The sequence below is a fragment of the Strongylocentrotus purpuratus genome, unplaced genomic scaffold, assembly GCF_000002235.5.
Source record: "Strongylocentrotus purpuratus isolate Spur 01 unplaced genomic scaffold, Spur_5.0 spur5_scaffold_6, whole genome shotgun sequence".
In the NCBI taxonomy this organism is placed as follows: domain Eukaryota; kingdom Metazoa; phylum Echinodermata; class Echinoidea; order Camarodonta; family Strongylocentrotidae; genus Strongylocentrotus; species Strongylocentrotus purpuratus.
The window spans coordinates 54,379,472-54,395,506 of NW_022145612.1; the positions used below are offsets into that span (position 1 = coordinate 54,379,472).

The following is a 16,035-nucleotide window of genomic DNA, read 5'->3' on the forward strand; positions in this document are numbered from 1 at the left end:
GTAGGACCTGGACATTCCTTATTGATATTGCCCCAAGCCATCTAATTTTCAGAATATATTTTCCAGAGAGGAATAACCCTGTAGGATTATAGGCAGTTCTATGTCTGACTTGTAAATTTACATGTATAATTATATTGCTCAAAAGCAGAAAAATAAAAATATATACCGTATTTGCCAGCGATAAGGCCGCAGCGCCGTATAGGCCGCACCCCCGATTTTGACATTTAAAAAAAAAAAAAAATTTTAAAAATTTTTAAAAAAAATAAATAAAAAATCATTTTTTTTGTTGTTGTTGTTGTTTTGCTGCCGAAAACCCACGCGTGGAAGGACCTTCATTTAACATCGAGATGCAGTTAAAGGCGCTGATTTGTGCTTGTAAACTTGTCACAAATAATAGTAACAATGTCGTTTTTAGAAGAATGTGTAAGATCATTAATGTGAATTAAAAACAATAAAGTACCTATGGTACCAGTGGTGTACCTTGTGGTACACCATTTGTTATAGAAAAAAATTTGAGGAACTATTATTATAAACTACATATTGAGATCTATTAGAAAGATTACTTTCAAACCAAGATGACAGTCAAATTTTAGTGTTGTTCTAGTTTCCTAGTGGTGAGTCAACACACTGATTACTGAGCTGGGAGACATTGCCAGGCATAGCGCCATGAATCGAAACTAAAAAAAAAAAAAAAAAGTTACAGTCTTGTATTTTTCTTTTAATATAATCCTTAAAGTTTAGTATGATTTTATTTTCACCATACCATGCTGATACAGCAACCATTTGATATAATCTTATCTAATTATCTTGCTTTTTTGCTCTTTGTTTCAGGCTGTTGAAGAAATCTGGGTCCTTAGCATGCTGAGTAAGCTATCCCACTCTACCTCCTCATCACTCCAAGCCTTAGAGGCTGACCTACACCTCTCCAGACTTCTAGCTCACGTTGGTCTGCACAAGCAAGCTGCAGTCATCATTGATAGGGCAGAGAAGGGTCTGAATGATGTCTCTGAGGCCAAGAGATCTGCACTGGTTTCTGAAGTCCTTCTAGGGAAGTGCTGTGTTCTCCTGTATTCCGGTCAGGTGAGTATTGCATGAGCACTTTCAGTGCACTTCCTTGCATACAGGTGTGATCCAACGTATGTTCCGATATAAGTTGACCTATGCTTTATTTTGTCAGTTGTGATTGAATTTTGTTACACAATACATGTCATCAGAACTTGTTCACAATTTGCACACTAGATTTTTTTAAATTTGAAATGTTACAACATATTCTGTATTTTTCATAGGATATATCTACTACAATATTCTTCCACATGGCAATAAAAGGAAAGAGAAAGCTCACAAACCTCGATCAGAACTCGACCTTCTCTCTAAAGATCAAATGCAAGGTTTATTACAGGACTGGGAAAAAATCATTCCACCACACTCATTCTTCCCCATCTTAATTTCATTTCCAGGTGGAACAGTTTGAAGAGAGCTTCTCTAAATATCTTGCTGATTCGTCTCAGGCGTCTGGACACCGTAACTGTCACACCTACCTCACCTCGGCTCTGGCCAAGGAACTCCATTCCTCTTACCTCTCTCTGCCCACATCTCAAAGAAACCCCAAACTCAAACACCTCTCCGAGGACGACAATGGAGATGTGATCATACCCATTGATCTTCATGTTGAGGCCATGAGGATTAGGATGGGTGTGGCCAAAATCGTCTTGGGAACTGGGATGAGTGACAGCACAGACCAGTCCGACAATGATAAGTCTGCTACATCTTCATCCTCTGCAGATGGAGGTAGGTTCCCATTAATTTGTTGTTGCACTGTTTTGTATATATTATAGTTATACAAAGTTGTAATTTTTCTCTTCTCTTTCTGTCTGAGTATTCTTTATTGCTTAATTTCTAATTTTTGTAAACCTCCTCATTGAATTTTATTTTTTTGAAAAGATATATTGGCTATTTCAATTCCATACTAATATATTTATCTGTATCAATTTCCTAACCTTGTCAAATTGGGTGATCATTTAAAACTGCTATAAATTAGTGCATTTTCTTGAACCTGACCATTAAAGTGGTAGCCTATTTTAATAGCAAGGGCCTTGGGCCAATGCCGTGGCACCATCAGTGCCCTTTCCGCTGATCCGGGGCATATTCGTTTGGAAAGACAGGGTGTACGTCTGTTACCTCACGCTCCCTTTTTTCGCAAAGAATCAAATGAAAAACTCCCAGAACTTGTGACCCTGTCTTCTGTTCCAGAAGACAAACTTTGGTGCCCGGGCCGAGCTCTGAAATGGTACACTTTTCATCTCTACAAAAGAGCCTTTTCAAGCTGCGTCTAGGGCTCCATATTTTGCTGGATAGGTTTGCCCATCAAATTCCAGTATAACTCTGACAGTTTAAAGAATTTGGTAAATACTCAGTATCCATCGATGGAGAAGGAAGTCTCAGGTTGGTCTATAGTCAGCCAAGTTTCAGTAACAGCACACACATCTATTGCATGCTGATTCAGTATTATTTCTAGTTCATCCAGTTTGTTATTAATTGATCTTAAATTGCAAAGAAAAACGGTGGGCAACGCAATATCAGTAACACTATGTTCGAGATGAATATGGACCACATTTTCTTTATTGAAGCATTGTTCTGTTCGTGGTTTTATTTCGTCACTATTTGATGACCGCACTTTGATTGTGCGACAAATATGACTACCCCCACGACGTCCACGATGTCTTGCTATACCAAGTTTCATTGAGATCCCTGAGTTGGTCGACTCCATCCGCCATGGACTTTAATAAGACCTTAATTTCAGTTGACTCCGGTTTCTGGGCCGAGAAACTCCGTGAAATCCCCCTCCGAGATGATGAAGGCGTTGCCCACTTTACGGGGAGCCGTGCGAAAAGGTTGTTCGGCAGCGGGTGTGTCGAACTCCTGTTTAAAGTTAGCTGTTAGCGCCAGTCCTGTCTTTTTTTCCCGATGTCTCTGGAAGAGGAGGGAGAAGGGCGGTCTTGACCCTCCGTTTCGTCCATGGGAAAGGAGCCCTTCCATCAGATGCCACGTGGGGTCAGCCCGTCAGGGTCAGTTTGTAGGATAGAATGACGAGAAACAACATGGCCCCTATCAGGCGACCAAGCTGATCTGCATGTGCCAAAGTCCATCCCCCCTTGCGGGATGGACTTCAGTTTTGGTCCATTCGGCGCAGACGTTGCATGTTGCTGCTGGGCTGCAAGTCGGGTGACAAATACACGTCTAATGGGAAGAAAAGAATGAACAAGGGGAGGAAAGTTAAACCTACAGAAACAAACTGCTGGGCAAGTCCAAAAGGACCGGAAAGTGTGGGGAAGGAGGCGATTGAGAATCATGCACACTCGAAACCAGCATGTAAGAGCTAGTAAAAAAATAAAATTGAAGGTGCTAGAAGGTCGGGGAAGATGTAATTACTATAAAAATAGAAAGATCTTACTGCAAGAAGGCAGGATGTATTTGTTTTATATCCTACATAAAAAATGTTTAATCAAGCAGAATAACTCACCTTTATATTTGCTCCTGTGACGCCTGTCCAATGAATTCAATTCATCTAACTCTAACTTGAGCAAGTTCTAATGTCAACAATTAACTTATTTTACAGTGTCTTAAACATTTAATGAGCAATGTTTCAAACATATTTACATCCTTCAACGTATTATTTTGGTCTACTTGTTGTAAAATTTCACCAAACACCCATGACAATGGAACTGTTATGGATTAGACATTGAAGCTGACTATCTGTGAAGTCAGAGATGTCTGGTTCATCGTCATTGTCAATGTTTTCTTTCTCATCTAGATTATTTGAGGTTTACACTGTTGATGTTAATAATACTAATATAGAGTATTTGTAATGCGCCAACTCCACATGACTAATGTGTTCGAGGCGCAATGGAGTAGAAAAACTATAAGTACACAAAAATACACACAAAAAATGAACAACAATGTGAAAATCTAAATCTACTGGAAAGCTGCTTTTAACAAATGAGTTTCGAGGGCATGTTTAAAGTTGGTCTAGATCTGGATGACTTTAAGAGAGAGTTTCAGACATTTCACGCTTGTTTTGCTCTCTAGTACGAACATGGTTTTTGATTGATGTTTTGGAACAGTGGCCTGAAACAGACATGATATTTCTCGATGCTTGCCCTGCATTATCAAGCAAAGTAAAACTTGTTGCTCGCAAGGAGTGGTTGGTGTAGTGTTCTTGGTCATTTATGCAAGGGTGACAAGGGTCCATTTCCAAAGAGGGGAATTCACATACACACCCCATCATCCTCACTGGAATATTGCTCAAGATCATTTACTGTAGACTGAAGCTTGTTTATCATGTTGCTTTTTTAATCGAGCTTTTTCTCGAGTGACTGAAGCTTTCGATTAATGCTGTCTTTGTCCACTGTGTGATCCATGATAGTGGAGTCAAATTGCTCGCATTGCGTAGTGAGACTTTGTATAGAAACTTTTACTTGGGTTTCCTGGGAGTGCATGCATTTGTCCTCCCTGACTTTGGTCATCTTGATGGTTAGTGTGCATATCCCTACGGGTAAGGGTGTAAAATTCCTTGTCACCTTTCAAATGAAGACCAAAATCGTTTGGTTTCATATCACACACATTTTCCATAAATCATTGTGTCTAGATGGACTTTCTTTTGTAGACCATCAGCCGTGTCTAAATTTAGACTTCGGCTTGGATACGTGCCATATCATCATCACTAATGGAGGGATGATGCTTCACAGTGGCCTTCCCACTGGCTTCAGTTTCACGAGAAGAGCCTTAACAGTCTTATTCGAAAGAATAAAGTTGCTTACCCTTTACAATGTCTACTCCTCTTGTGTTTAAGAAGTGACTCTGTAGTGCAAATCTTATTGCTTCCATAGACTTCTTGCTATAGAGTTCCCCTTTCTTGTTCTTGCACCGGCGTAGAACTGAAACCGAAGCAGATCAAGCCCTTCATCATCAATATCATCAAAATCTGCCTCCACCTCCTTGCAAAATACTGACATTCCATACTTAATTTGTTTCTTTGTGTTCTTGCTGTCACTAGAAAAGATACAGTCATCCAAATCTTCTTCTTCGACTTTATCAAATCTCCAATTAGTGGAGACCGCCTTCTTTGCAGAAAATCAAACTACAACAAAACTTTCACAAATTCAGTAGTGCAGCGCAGTTAATTAGACTGCAGCTCAGCAACGCTGCCAAATAGTACTTTTTTGGAGCAACCTTAAAATGGTTGAAAAGTTTCAGTTTACGTGGAGAGCTCTTATCCAATCAAAAACTCAATACATTTTTGGTGCAGGATATAATACATTTTATTAGAAGAAATCGATAAACCCGTTTGAATTCTATCCTGTCATATTATACCTATGTTATGACTGTTGGATCTGTTTTGATAACAATTGCCCACTTTTCTCCATGTTCCACAGGTCAACAGCCGCTGAGATGGCGTGTGCTGGCTTCAGTGCTTGGTTCCCTTTCTGAAGTTGCTCATGGCTTCCTTTTGCAAGGGTGTGTCAGAGAGGCTCAATGTTACATCACAGAGGGGATGTCCCTTGCTCAAAAATTCCAGCTACCTAGGAGGTAAGATTGACTCCAGCAACTACGTATACCAGTAATGCCAGATGTGCAACTCAACTATAACCCTGGGCTTTATTTTGGCAAAGATGTATTGTTAGGGTTAGGATAGCAATAGGGTTGTAGTTTAGTCTTAGCATTTAGGTTAGGGTAAGATGTGTTGTTTTGTCTCAAGTCGCTCATGGCTTCTTTTTGGCAAGGGTGTGTCAGAGAGGCTCAGTTTTACATCACGGAGGGGATGTCCCTTGCTCTAAAATTCCAGGGTCGCAAGTTTATAATTTGATTAGTGTATCATATTTACTGAAGAGGGGTTGTTGCTGGAGTATGTGTTGTGAACTATCAAGGTGTGTGCTGACTATAACGTTGGGTACCATAAATGGGACACCTTCACCCCATTTTATCCAGCCTCGCAGCCCTTATTTCACTAGTGTCTTGGAATTTTATGTCACTACTCTATTGCAGGTTACCTTACTTCTCATATTACCTATTGTGAACTCCTTTGGGATATTTGTGTTAGATGATGAATTGTAAAGTATTCTTTTGTATTGAGGAACCCACATTTATAACAATTCTCTACAAGTTTGTCATATCTTTAAATCTTTTTCTTATTCTTATCTTTGCCCTCAGGTATGGCAAATTGTTGCAGCAGCTGATAGAAGTCCAGATCAAATGGGGCCAGGAAGATGAATGCAAAGCCAACCTGACTAAACTAAAAACAATTGTTTCTATGGATAGTCAACCCTCACAGCCCAAGCTAGCTGATGCAAGGACAAAGAAAAGTACAAAGGGAGGAAGACAGAAGAGGAAAACAACCAAACAACAAAAAGCTGTGACAAACACAGAAGAGAGTGATGAAGAAGACTTCATCAAGAGTCGTCCGTTATCATTCTCTAGAACCCTTGCTGGTGGTATCAGTGTGGACATGAGCAGTTCACCAAGCTTGAGACCTGCTCCAGTTTGCTCTTCCAAGCTACCAGGCTATGTTGATCATCAAAATCGGTGCAACTGTAATCAATGCACTGACCATTCACTGCATGACCTTGAAACTGGTTACTATTTGGGTCTCGCTAGCTACCATGTCCTTCTTTGCGATAACGAAGCAGCAAAAGCCACTCTAGTAATGGCTAAAGAATTGCTGGAATGGTCAAAAGAGTGTCTGCATCAAGTCTTCAAACTAAAATTGTCTATGCTTGACATACCATCTTCCCTCCGATGGACGTGTCATCATAGAGCCCTGTGCAGAGTAGTGTCAACACAGGCCCTTGTAGAATTGGAAATGGGTTGTTTTGACAAAGCACTGTCTTCTGCTCAAGAAGGACTAGCGCTGTGTGAGTCTAACAGTATATCCATAGCTGTTGATCTAGTTGTTCAAGCATCATTTCACTACTATGTTGCCCTTGCTGGAATCCACATGAAAGCAATGAACAGTGGAAACAGTGTATTTGATTCTTCATGGACATTGGTCAGAGGGAAGAACATGGACTCTGCAAGTGATGAAGTCAATGATGTAGCCCATCAATTTAGTCAACTCAACATGTCTGTCACTGCAAAACAAAGGTCCTCAGTGAAGGATACTAATCTGTCTTGTCGATTGTTCCAGAATATGCTAGACACATCCACTTCCAGGCCAGAGATGACACGCAAGAGAGATTCCAGGGGTTCAGAGCAAGATGCAGTACTTCCGGAAGAGCTGGGACTCTTTGGCGATGTGACCTTTGATGAAACTGACAAAATAGTAGCCCCGGCTAAAGGGAAACCGAAATCCAGTGAAAGTAGGGCTAAGAGTGCAGTGCAAGTCACAACGAAGAAGGGTGCTGTGAAATTCAAGATAGCCAAAAAGCCAAGTAGATTCTCAAAGACTCTTGAAGTTGTTGATCTTACTACTCCATCAGATGACGCAGATGGCGTGTTCAGCTTTGAGGAAGAAACGGTGTGTAATCCAAAGAAGCCTGCAAAGGGTAGAGGTAGGAAGGGTTGTTCTAAGCAGGCAGCATTGAAGCCAAGAGAAACAGGGGAAGTTTTTGATCTCACAACTCCTGAAGATTCTGTGAGTTCATTGACAACAACAAAGAAGTCAAGAGGAAAGGGACGTGGAGCAAGCAAAAAGGACATCTGTGTAGATGAGGCCTCTGTTGTGGATGACAACTCTGAAATCCTGAAGATGGTAGATGAAGTAATTGGAGAGTTCTCAGATACAAAGTCTGTGAAGAAAGATGAAGCAGTGGATGCTAAACCAAAGAGGGGACGAGGGAGAAAAGCCAAAGACACAAGCAATGATACAGGTCTCAAGGAAACTAAACCAAGGACAAGAAGAGGAAGAGCTAAGAAGGGAGATTCTGGTGACATTGAGAACACAAGGGGAGACCCAGATCCTGGATATCCAGAACCTGGACCCCCAGAGCTTCTTAAAATATTGCATGATGACAGTATGAATGAGAACATTACAATAGATGCCCTTCCACATTCTCCTTCCTCATCAGATGTGGAATCTCCATCAAGATTAGAGTTATCATTTGAAAATATCAGTCCTAGCAAACACCAGCCGGAGATATCTATTTCAGATGCAGCAATGCAGAAAAAGCTGAAAGCTGCCAAAAAAGTTAACCCTCGGTCTTCATCAAAGGGATCAGAATCGAGTGTAGAATGTACCATCCCTCTGGTTGATATGAACACATCTTCAAGTAGCTTTCTGGAGACTCCAGCAGAACTTGACCTCAGCATTGGAAAGGTCTTTGTTGACTCTCAAGACGACCTGGATGACATTGAGATACCCAGGGCTGGCTCAGATTCCGAGGATACAGGAAAGAAGGGAAAGCGAAGAGGGAGAGGCACAAAGAAAACTTCAGTTTGGGAAGATGTTGAGGCTCCCAGGGGATGTGGCAAACATTTGGAAGAGAAGAAGTCTAGAGCTGGTTCAAAGAAATCATCTAAGACTGGTGCTGAAGTGGCAGATTCTGAAAATGCATGTAGTACAGGTAAGGATAATATTCAACAGGCTTTCTTGTGGAAAGAGGAAAATGTACGAAATGAATGCATCTTGTATATTTGAAATTGAATAAAATATAGATATATCGTCCTTGTTTTCACGAAGTGACGGTAGTGAGGAAAATCGTAACGCAAAGTGAATGCAATTTTTTTTCACTACCGTCACCTCGTGAAAACAGCGACGATATACACATGTATATATATATTGTTAGTTTAATTACCAAATCACTTAGATAGATCCAAAGTATAATTTAAAAGAATGTGCATCTTAATATTGCATTTTTGTGTGTAAGTTGTAATCTGTTATGTTTTATGTTCTTGCAAAAAATTATACCATTTTGAAGGAACAAACTTTCAAAAATGAGCAGGCAACTATTAGGACTATATGATAAGTATAGTGGATGATCAAGTTAATGTAAAATAAGTATTTGTTTTTTTATAGATCTGAAGTCAATTCAAGAGCAGCTTGAGCAAGCCTACAACATGATCAAACATCTGGCACCATGCCCACTCTATCGACACATCTGCCAGCTCCTGGCTTTATGCCATGGGGATAGGAACCCAGAAGAGTGCAGCCGTTACCTGGCTCAAGCTTCGTCAGTGACACTCAGGCATCAGAAACTGTCCAGTCTTAACAAGAAAATACGGTGAGTGGTCCAGTGCAGTCTCTGCCTAAAACTAATTCTAAAGATCTTTGTAAATACTGTACCAGTCTCTTTCCAAACACTTACTTGGATGTTGTATGTATTGGGAGAAATATTTATGGCATTAGTGAAATTTAAAATCAATAAGAGTGTGGGACGCGTGTTCCACGGTTTAAATCATAGCCAAATGAAAATGAAGAGTATGGGATGCCGTGGTGAAGTTGAATGAAGTTTATTCGTTTTTTTATGAATAAAAAAACGGAAACCCCTGCATTGTACAGAAGATAAGTACAATAATCATATTATAAAAATCATGCAAGTGATCATAATTGATTGTGATTAAATTTCTGTAGACAAATGCAGTACAGTTCAGTTCATATACATTTAAATACAATTAAGAAACCAAGAAATAAATACATGACTTGACTTGACTTAGGTGCATAGGACGGTGTGTCCCCTTGCTCCCCTTCGAGAAATCATGCTCCAGTCTGATCTGTCTTGGGCTCGTTGCTCTGCCTCTTGTGTGGATAATCCCACATCGCATTGAACCTGGTCCTTCCATCTCTTTGGAGGGCGTCCCCGTGGTCTGCGTCCATCAAAGTCATTTTGGAATGCTTGGTATGGTAGGCGGTGATGCGGCATGCATAAAACATGGCCAAACCATTTCAAGCGACGTTTGGTTATTTCCTCGCATATGGTGCTTGGGACATTCAGTCTCTGCCTGATCGCATCGTTCCTTATCTTGTCCATTAGGTGAACTCCAAGGATGGTCCGGAGACACCTCATTTCAAATACCTCAAGCTTATCTCTATCAGACTTTCGGAGAGTCCAGGATTCTGCTCCATATGTGGCAATAGGGAGGATAAGTGCTCTGTAGATCCTGACTTTGAGTCTCCTAGAAATATCTTGGTTGGACCAGATGGCACTTTTCAGTCTTCCGAATGCCCAAGCAGCAAGTCTTGTACGTCTCTTCACGTCCTCTTCTATAGATGGAACTGTGCTGCCGAGAAAGACGAATTTTTCCACTTTCTCAATGTTGGTGTTGTTAAAGGTAAAGACCAGTATTGGTAACGCCCCAATTTCAAAAAATGAAATGGAAGCTCTCATTACCAATCATGTGAAAGAATATGTTTTGACTAATACATGATGATAACAAATTTGCCGGGAAACCGCCTACTAATTCATATATTTGGTAAATTTATCTCTCTCATGGTCGTGTGAGAGAGATAGGGTAGTCCCATATACATCTTTCTGTGTATAGTGCTTGTAACTTTACGAAGAATGGGCCAAATTTCTTATCATTTTGATGATTCCAGAACCTTGCAGATGCTAGATGCTAGATGATCAACCTTTTCTGATCGATTCCACAACGTTTCTTTCACAATGCAATCGCATGACCATTACTGGTCTTTACCTTTAAGTGAAATACCTTGTTGATCCTCTGTCATGACTTTGCATTTTGTTGCATTGATTTTCATACCCCATCTTCTACATGCTTTCTCCAGTTCATTTGTTGAGATTTGGAGGTTTTCAAATACGAGTTCCATAAGGGTGGTGTCATCTGCATATCTGATGTTGTTGATACGCATGTCACCCATCTGTATTCCACTATCTAGTTGTTGGATGTCCTTCATCACATATTCCAGGAATAGGTTGAAGAGGCTTGGAGAGAGGAGGCAGCCTTGTCTTACCCCAGTTATGACATCAAACCATTCAGTTATCATTCACCATAACAGAGCATTTGGTTTGTTTGTACATGCTCTCTATGAGGTCAACTAAGGACTTGTCCACTCCAATGGAACGCAGACATTTCCAGAGAGCTTCTCGCCATATGGTATCAAATGCTGCTTTAAAGTCAAGTCAACAAAGTTCAAGTGGCTTGGTATTCTTCTTTCTCTGGCCTTTTCGATGATTACATAGTATTCAATATTATCTGTAAATACATGTATAAATATCAAACAGTCATGACTCCAATCAATATTATTGAATACATAACATAAATATTCCTACGCAACTCACCCTAGACTAAATGTCACACGGGTAAGAAAAATCATACGTCATCGTCAATTGTAGCGTAGCTTGTAGCGTGGTGTGTATAAAAACACCTTACACCTCAGCTTGGTGTGTATAAAAATACCTTACACCTCAGCGGCTAAAGTAGGAAAAAAAACATGAAACATCAATTATATACCATGGACAGTATTTGTTGTAAAATCCACATGATATATAAACCGAGTCTGATATTTACAGACTACTCATCAATCCCGTTAATAACAGAAGAATACATTTAACATGCTTTGGTACGTTTCTACCGTACAGTGAATAAAACATCTCATTACATAATATACAATTAATGAACCGACTCGTATATTACGACATCATAAACACTGGTAGCAAAGTAAAACTCAATAGCATCAAATATATTCAATTATCTCTACATACCTGTATAAATGTTGCAACACAAACAGGCTACATTGACGGCTTTAAGCGTGTCGGAAGGAGTAAATTGAAAACAAACAGCTTCGCTTAAAGCAAGTGAATGAATGTCCGTTTTATAAACTGCCCATCAGGGTCTTAACTGACATAGCGCATGTTCGGAAGGACTACTTTTCGAGCATGAATGCACATCCTTCTGAACTAAGTATAATAATCAATTTTAGGATAGAACAATAAAACATACATGAGAAAATATCATAATTTCATTACGGTACATTTAACCTTACATACAAACAATTTATAGACAAATAATCAAGGGACTACTTTGTCCTTAACGTAAGTACACAGAACCATGTGGCCATTAAAGTAATGAGGCTTCGGGTCTGACACGTATGTTTTAAATTAGACACACCGAATATGCTGTACGGTGTTCTTAAATGAAAAACCAAGTTTTGAAATGGTAAAAACGAGTTTGGTCACTACAAGAGGTACAGATTTTGCATTTCTCTTTATACTCTATATATTTGTACCGTGTGGCTTTGTGGGTTTGAGCCAGACACTATAATGTGCTTAAAAAGGGTCATTAAACCACTAGAGACTAAAACGGCAAGGTTCCTTGTGGTGTTGGTGTACCCGGGGTATTGCATACATGTATAAGGAAATCAATTTTACCAATTTTTATAAAACACTAATTACAGTTATGTCAGTATTTTAACAGTAAAATGTGTCTCTTTTCTTATAGGAAATTGAGGAAGGCAAGTGATAAAGACGACGTCAGCCTCGTTTCATCCATGGGCTCTCTCTCGCTTCAGTCCATCAGAGAGGAAAAGGAGAGACTCCGCAGTGTCAAGAAACACTTCTTGCCTTCTGACGGAGAAGACACCATCATCAAGGATGTTGAAAATGCTCTTCCTGCAGGTGAATTTCTGTTTCATAATCATTATATCTCAATGTGTATATACCCCCAACAGAATACTGAATTAATTTCACTATACAGCTAGGGCCCCTGTATTTTAAATAGTTTAGGCTAAATATTTATCGCCATCAGTTCTTCAATAATGCTCACTTTTAGCTGATTTTCCTTTTCTGTAATCTCGTATATAGTGTGAAATGATTTAGAAATGAATCAATGAAAACAAGTTGTGTGATGAAAATGATTATATTCCCAGAGCTTTATCATTCAGGGTACATTATATTTTCTAATGCCTGAAATGTTCCCTCCCCTTTATATCCTATGTTCTTGCAGGCTATACAGTATGTCAGCTGTCTGTGGTATCTAGCAAGCCATCACAGATCAACTCCTTGACAGCATCTAGCCAGCTAGTCATTACTAGGATACAGAAAGGAGAGCAACCCATCGTGGTCAGATTACCAATGGTAAGAGTCAGTCTCTTTCAGTTTCATTGTTAATACCTTGAAAGGAATCATAAGCTTGCAGATCTTGCACAAAACGACACATAAGTGTTACAGATTGTCATGGTTTTTACAGCAACACCAAAATTGAAATAAGCTTGTACAATTGATCATGAAACCTTTTATTTGTTGGTATCATGATCTATAGGTAGCTGATACGCACAGGGTTTGAATCCCTGTCACAGCTCTAAGACATTGATCTACATTAGCCACTCTCAACCCAGGTGTTGTAAGTGGGCTTGTGGTGGGATTTTACCTCGATATGCAGAGTAAGCTAAAGCCAGTGTAATCATTTTCAAAGCTCTTTGAAGAGCATATGTTATATCATAGTATAATATATGCTATTTGTTATTTATTGCTATTTGTATTTTTATTAGAATGGTGGTGATGGGATGGTAAATACCTTGGAGAGGATCTTGGCTGAGAGCAAGGAAACTGTAAAGGAGACGGACAAGAGGGTCTGGTGGACTACCAGACAAAGACTAGATGAGGAGATGCAGGTCAGTACCATAACAAAGCATATTATACAAATATACACCATCTTGAAAGGTTCTGGTTAAAACTATGGGCGAGAGGTGACTGTAGTATTGGAGTCACCAAGCCCCATAGTTTTAACCAGTACCTCGAAAAGAAGGCAGGGTATATATTTTGTTTATATCCTACATCAAAAAAAATCATAAACAATCGGGTATACAGGAACTGCAGTAGAATAGCGCAGCTAATTAGACTGCGGCTCCGCTTAGTTTGCATGGCGTGAGCGCCTTGTCACTGCAGGAGTTTCCCGCTGGAGACATTTAAAATCCTGTACACTCGCTAAATTTTTAACTCCAAATAGTAATTTTTCAGAACCACCTTAAAATGGTTGAAATATTTCTGGTCATGTGAAAAGACATTTAGGGAGAAATCTGTTTCGTTATGATCGACATCCTAAATTATATGACAGTTTCATTAATGTTTAGGTTATTGTTCAAATCATAGGAAGTGTGTTTTTTAATGTTAAATTATGAATATTTTTCGGAATTTTAAGAAATGACATGATAGAACATTCAAGTTACAGTTTTAAGGACCTCATTGATAATGTAGAAAATGTGTTTGAATTTCTAAAATGCAAAATTGTCTTATTTCACAGTTTCAAACCTCACTAACAATGAAGAAGAAAAAACCCTATTTCCACAAAAACACCATGTTGTCTGTGAAATGTAAACCAATTATGTGCTTTGCCAAATAGCAGGTAAAAAACAATGCATCAGGAGAACTATAAACTCCTTATCAAAGATGACGCTTGTTTTCCTACATGAAACTGAACTGTATCCTTAATACTTTTATTCCTAGGGTCTGACTAAAGACATGGAAAACAATCTACTGTCCTACTGGAAGGGACTGCTCCAAGGAAGCTATACTGATCAAAAAGCTGAGAAGAAGCTGAAAATACTTGGACAAAGACTCTGTGACTCACTCCAAGAGGCTGGACAGAGGGATGTGAACCCTGTTCTTTGTGAGGTCAGTTGGTCAAAATGAGTGATGTCCTCTCTATCATGTGATATAGAATATGTATGCGGTCATACGTTTTGTTGTTCAGGAGCTCTTTTTGGATTTGCTATAGAACAAGCAAGATTAATCATGGTACTTTTATGTATTGTTTTACCAACACTCTTTTCTAATGTCCCAGAGTTTTTTTGGAGCTTTTTTAGAGCTCAATGGCTCTCTGACTCGCACACAGACCAACCTGGTTTTGACCAGTCTGACTTGCATTCGATCAGATAATTAGGACCTGACTAGCTCTTAACTTTTAAAGTCACTCCTCCTTTTTCATGTCCTTCTTACAGTGTCTTGTGGATTCCTTCCATCACCTGACTCACATCCAGACCAACCAGGCTATGTCCAGTCTAACAGGCCTTCAGTCAGGCAGTGAGGGTCTGACACAGCTTGCCATTCTGCTCAAGGACTTGGCCAAGGAATGGGAGAAGATAAGGCCCATGCAGAGGAATTTGGTCATTCTAGTTCTTGATACAGTAAGCATGCATAATATAATAATAGTTGAGTTGAGAATGTAAAATGCACTGTCTAGCTGAATTTTAATGCCAAAGTTTCTCTTAAATATTTAGTTTATAACTTTTATAGTATAATGTGTATTGTGTAATAGAATATAGGTTTAGTTATCAGCAATAAATAGGCTGGGACAAGTCAGTATTCTAATGCTTGTTTAATTACATGAAATATAACAAAGTCTGTACAATCATCTTCCTAAACAGATTACAATAGAAAGAATTTAATGTTACACATATGTAGCTTGAATAATTGTGCCTGCAACAGGTATCACTATTAAGATATAAAATCACTCACTAAATCAAATTCTTCTCATCCCTCCTTCCCTCCCTCTCCAGGCCATCCAACAGCTGCCATGGGAGAGCATCCCTGTCCTGCAGGAGTGGCCTGTATGTCGCCTTCCAAACCTCCACTTCTTGATGTCCCACCTCAGGGCTAGAGAGTCTGGGGCAAGCGTCCTAGCCAAGGGGGTGAACCCAGACAAGGCATACTTTGTCCTCAATCCAACAGGGGACTTGGACAACACTCAGAAGACCTTCCAAGACTGGTTTCAAAAGTAGGTGTAAAGCTCTGTTCACAAACCCATTATCTAATGTCCTTCCTTAGTATCAATAATCCCTATAAACTGATTTGTATAAGGTATGTAATGATGAAACCTCCAAATTAACACATGTCTAAGATTTTTTGTGAAACAAAGAATTCTGATTTAACCAGTTCTCTAATACCACATGCTCCTATGAGAATTGCTTTGTGGTCAGTTTCCTCAACTTACTGATTTCCTTAATTCAACTTTGGACCCAACACTATATCTAACCCTAAGCATAACCCCATCCTAAAACTTGATCTGATCCTAATTGTATATCTATAATCCCGAGCAAATGTCAAATCAAAGATTTGACCAACTTACTCTATACTTATGGCTCGGTCAATA

General features: G+C 39.4%; 1 protein-coding gene across 3 annotated transcripts in view; it reads left to right on the forward strand.

Moving 5' to 3' along the window:
* Positions 1-16,035, forward strand: part of LOC576865 (separin) — a 36,004-nt gene that overhangs the window by 14,341 nt on the left and 5,628 nt on the right. For 2 of the 3 annotated variants that reach the window (XM_030973529.1, XM_011683824.2), the window contains exons 10-20: positions 832-1,080; positions 1,458-1,788; positions 5,433-5,586; positions 6,208-8,555; positions 9,008-9,212; positions 12,388-12,563; positions 12,892-13,022; positions 13,436-13,558; positions 14,391-14,558; positions 14,885-15,070; positions 15,443-15,660. In XM_030973529.1, the coding sequence (XP_030829389.1) occupies positions 832-1,080; positions 1,458-1,788; positions 5,433-5,586; positions 6,208-8,555; positions 9,008-9,212; positions 12,388-12,563; positions 12,892-13,022; positions 13,436-13,558; positions 14,391-14,558; positions 14,885-15,070; positions 15,443-15,660 (4,289 nt within the window). Of the gene's footprint in view, positions 1-831; positions 1,081-1,457; positions 1,789-5,432; positions 5,587-6,207; positions 8,556-9,007; positions 9,213-12,387; positions 12,564-12,891; positions 13,023-13,435; positions 13,559-14,390; positions 14,559-14,884; positions 15,071-15,442; positions 15,665-16,035 lie in introns of those variants that run through there. The other variant, XM_030973531.1, reaches the window with a different exon arrangement.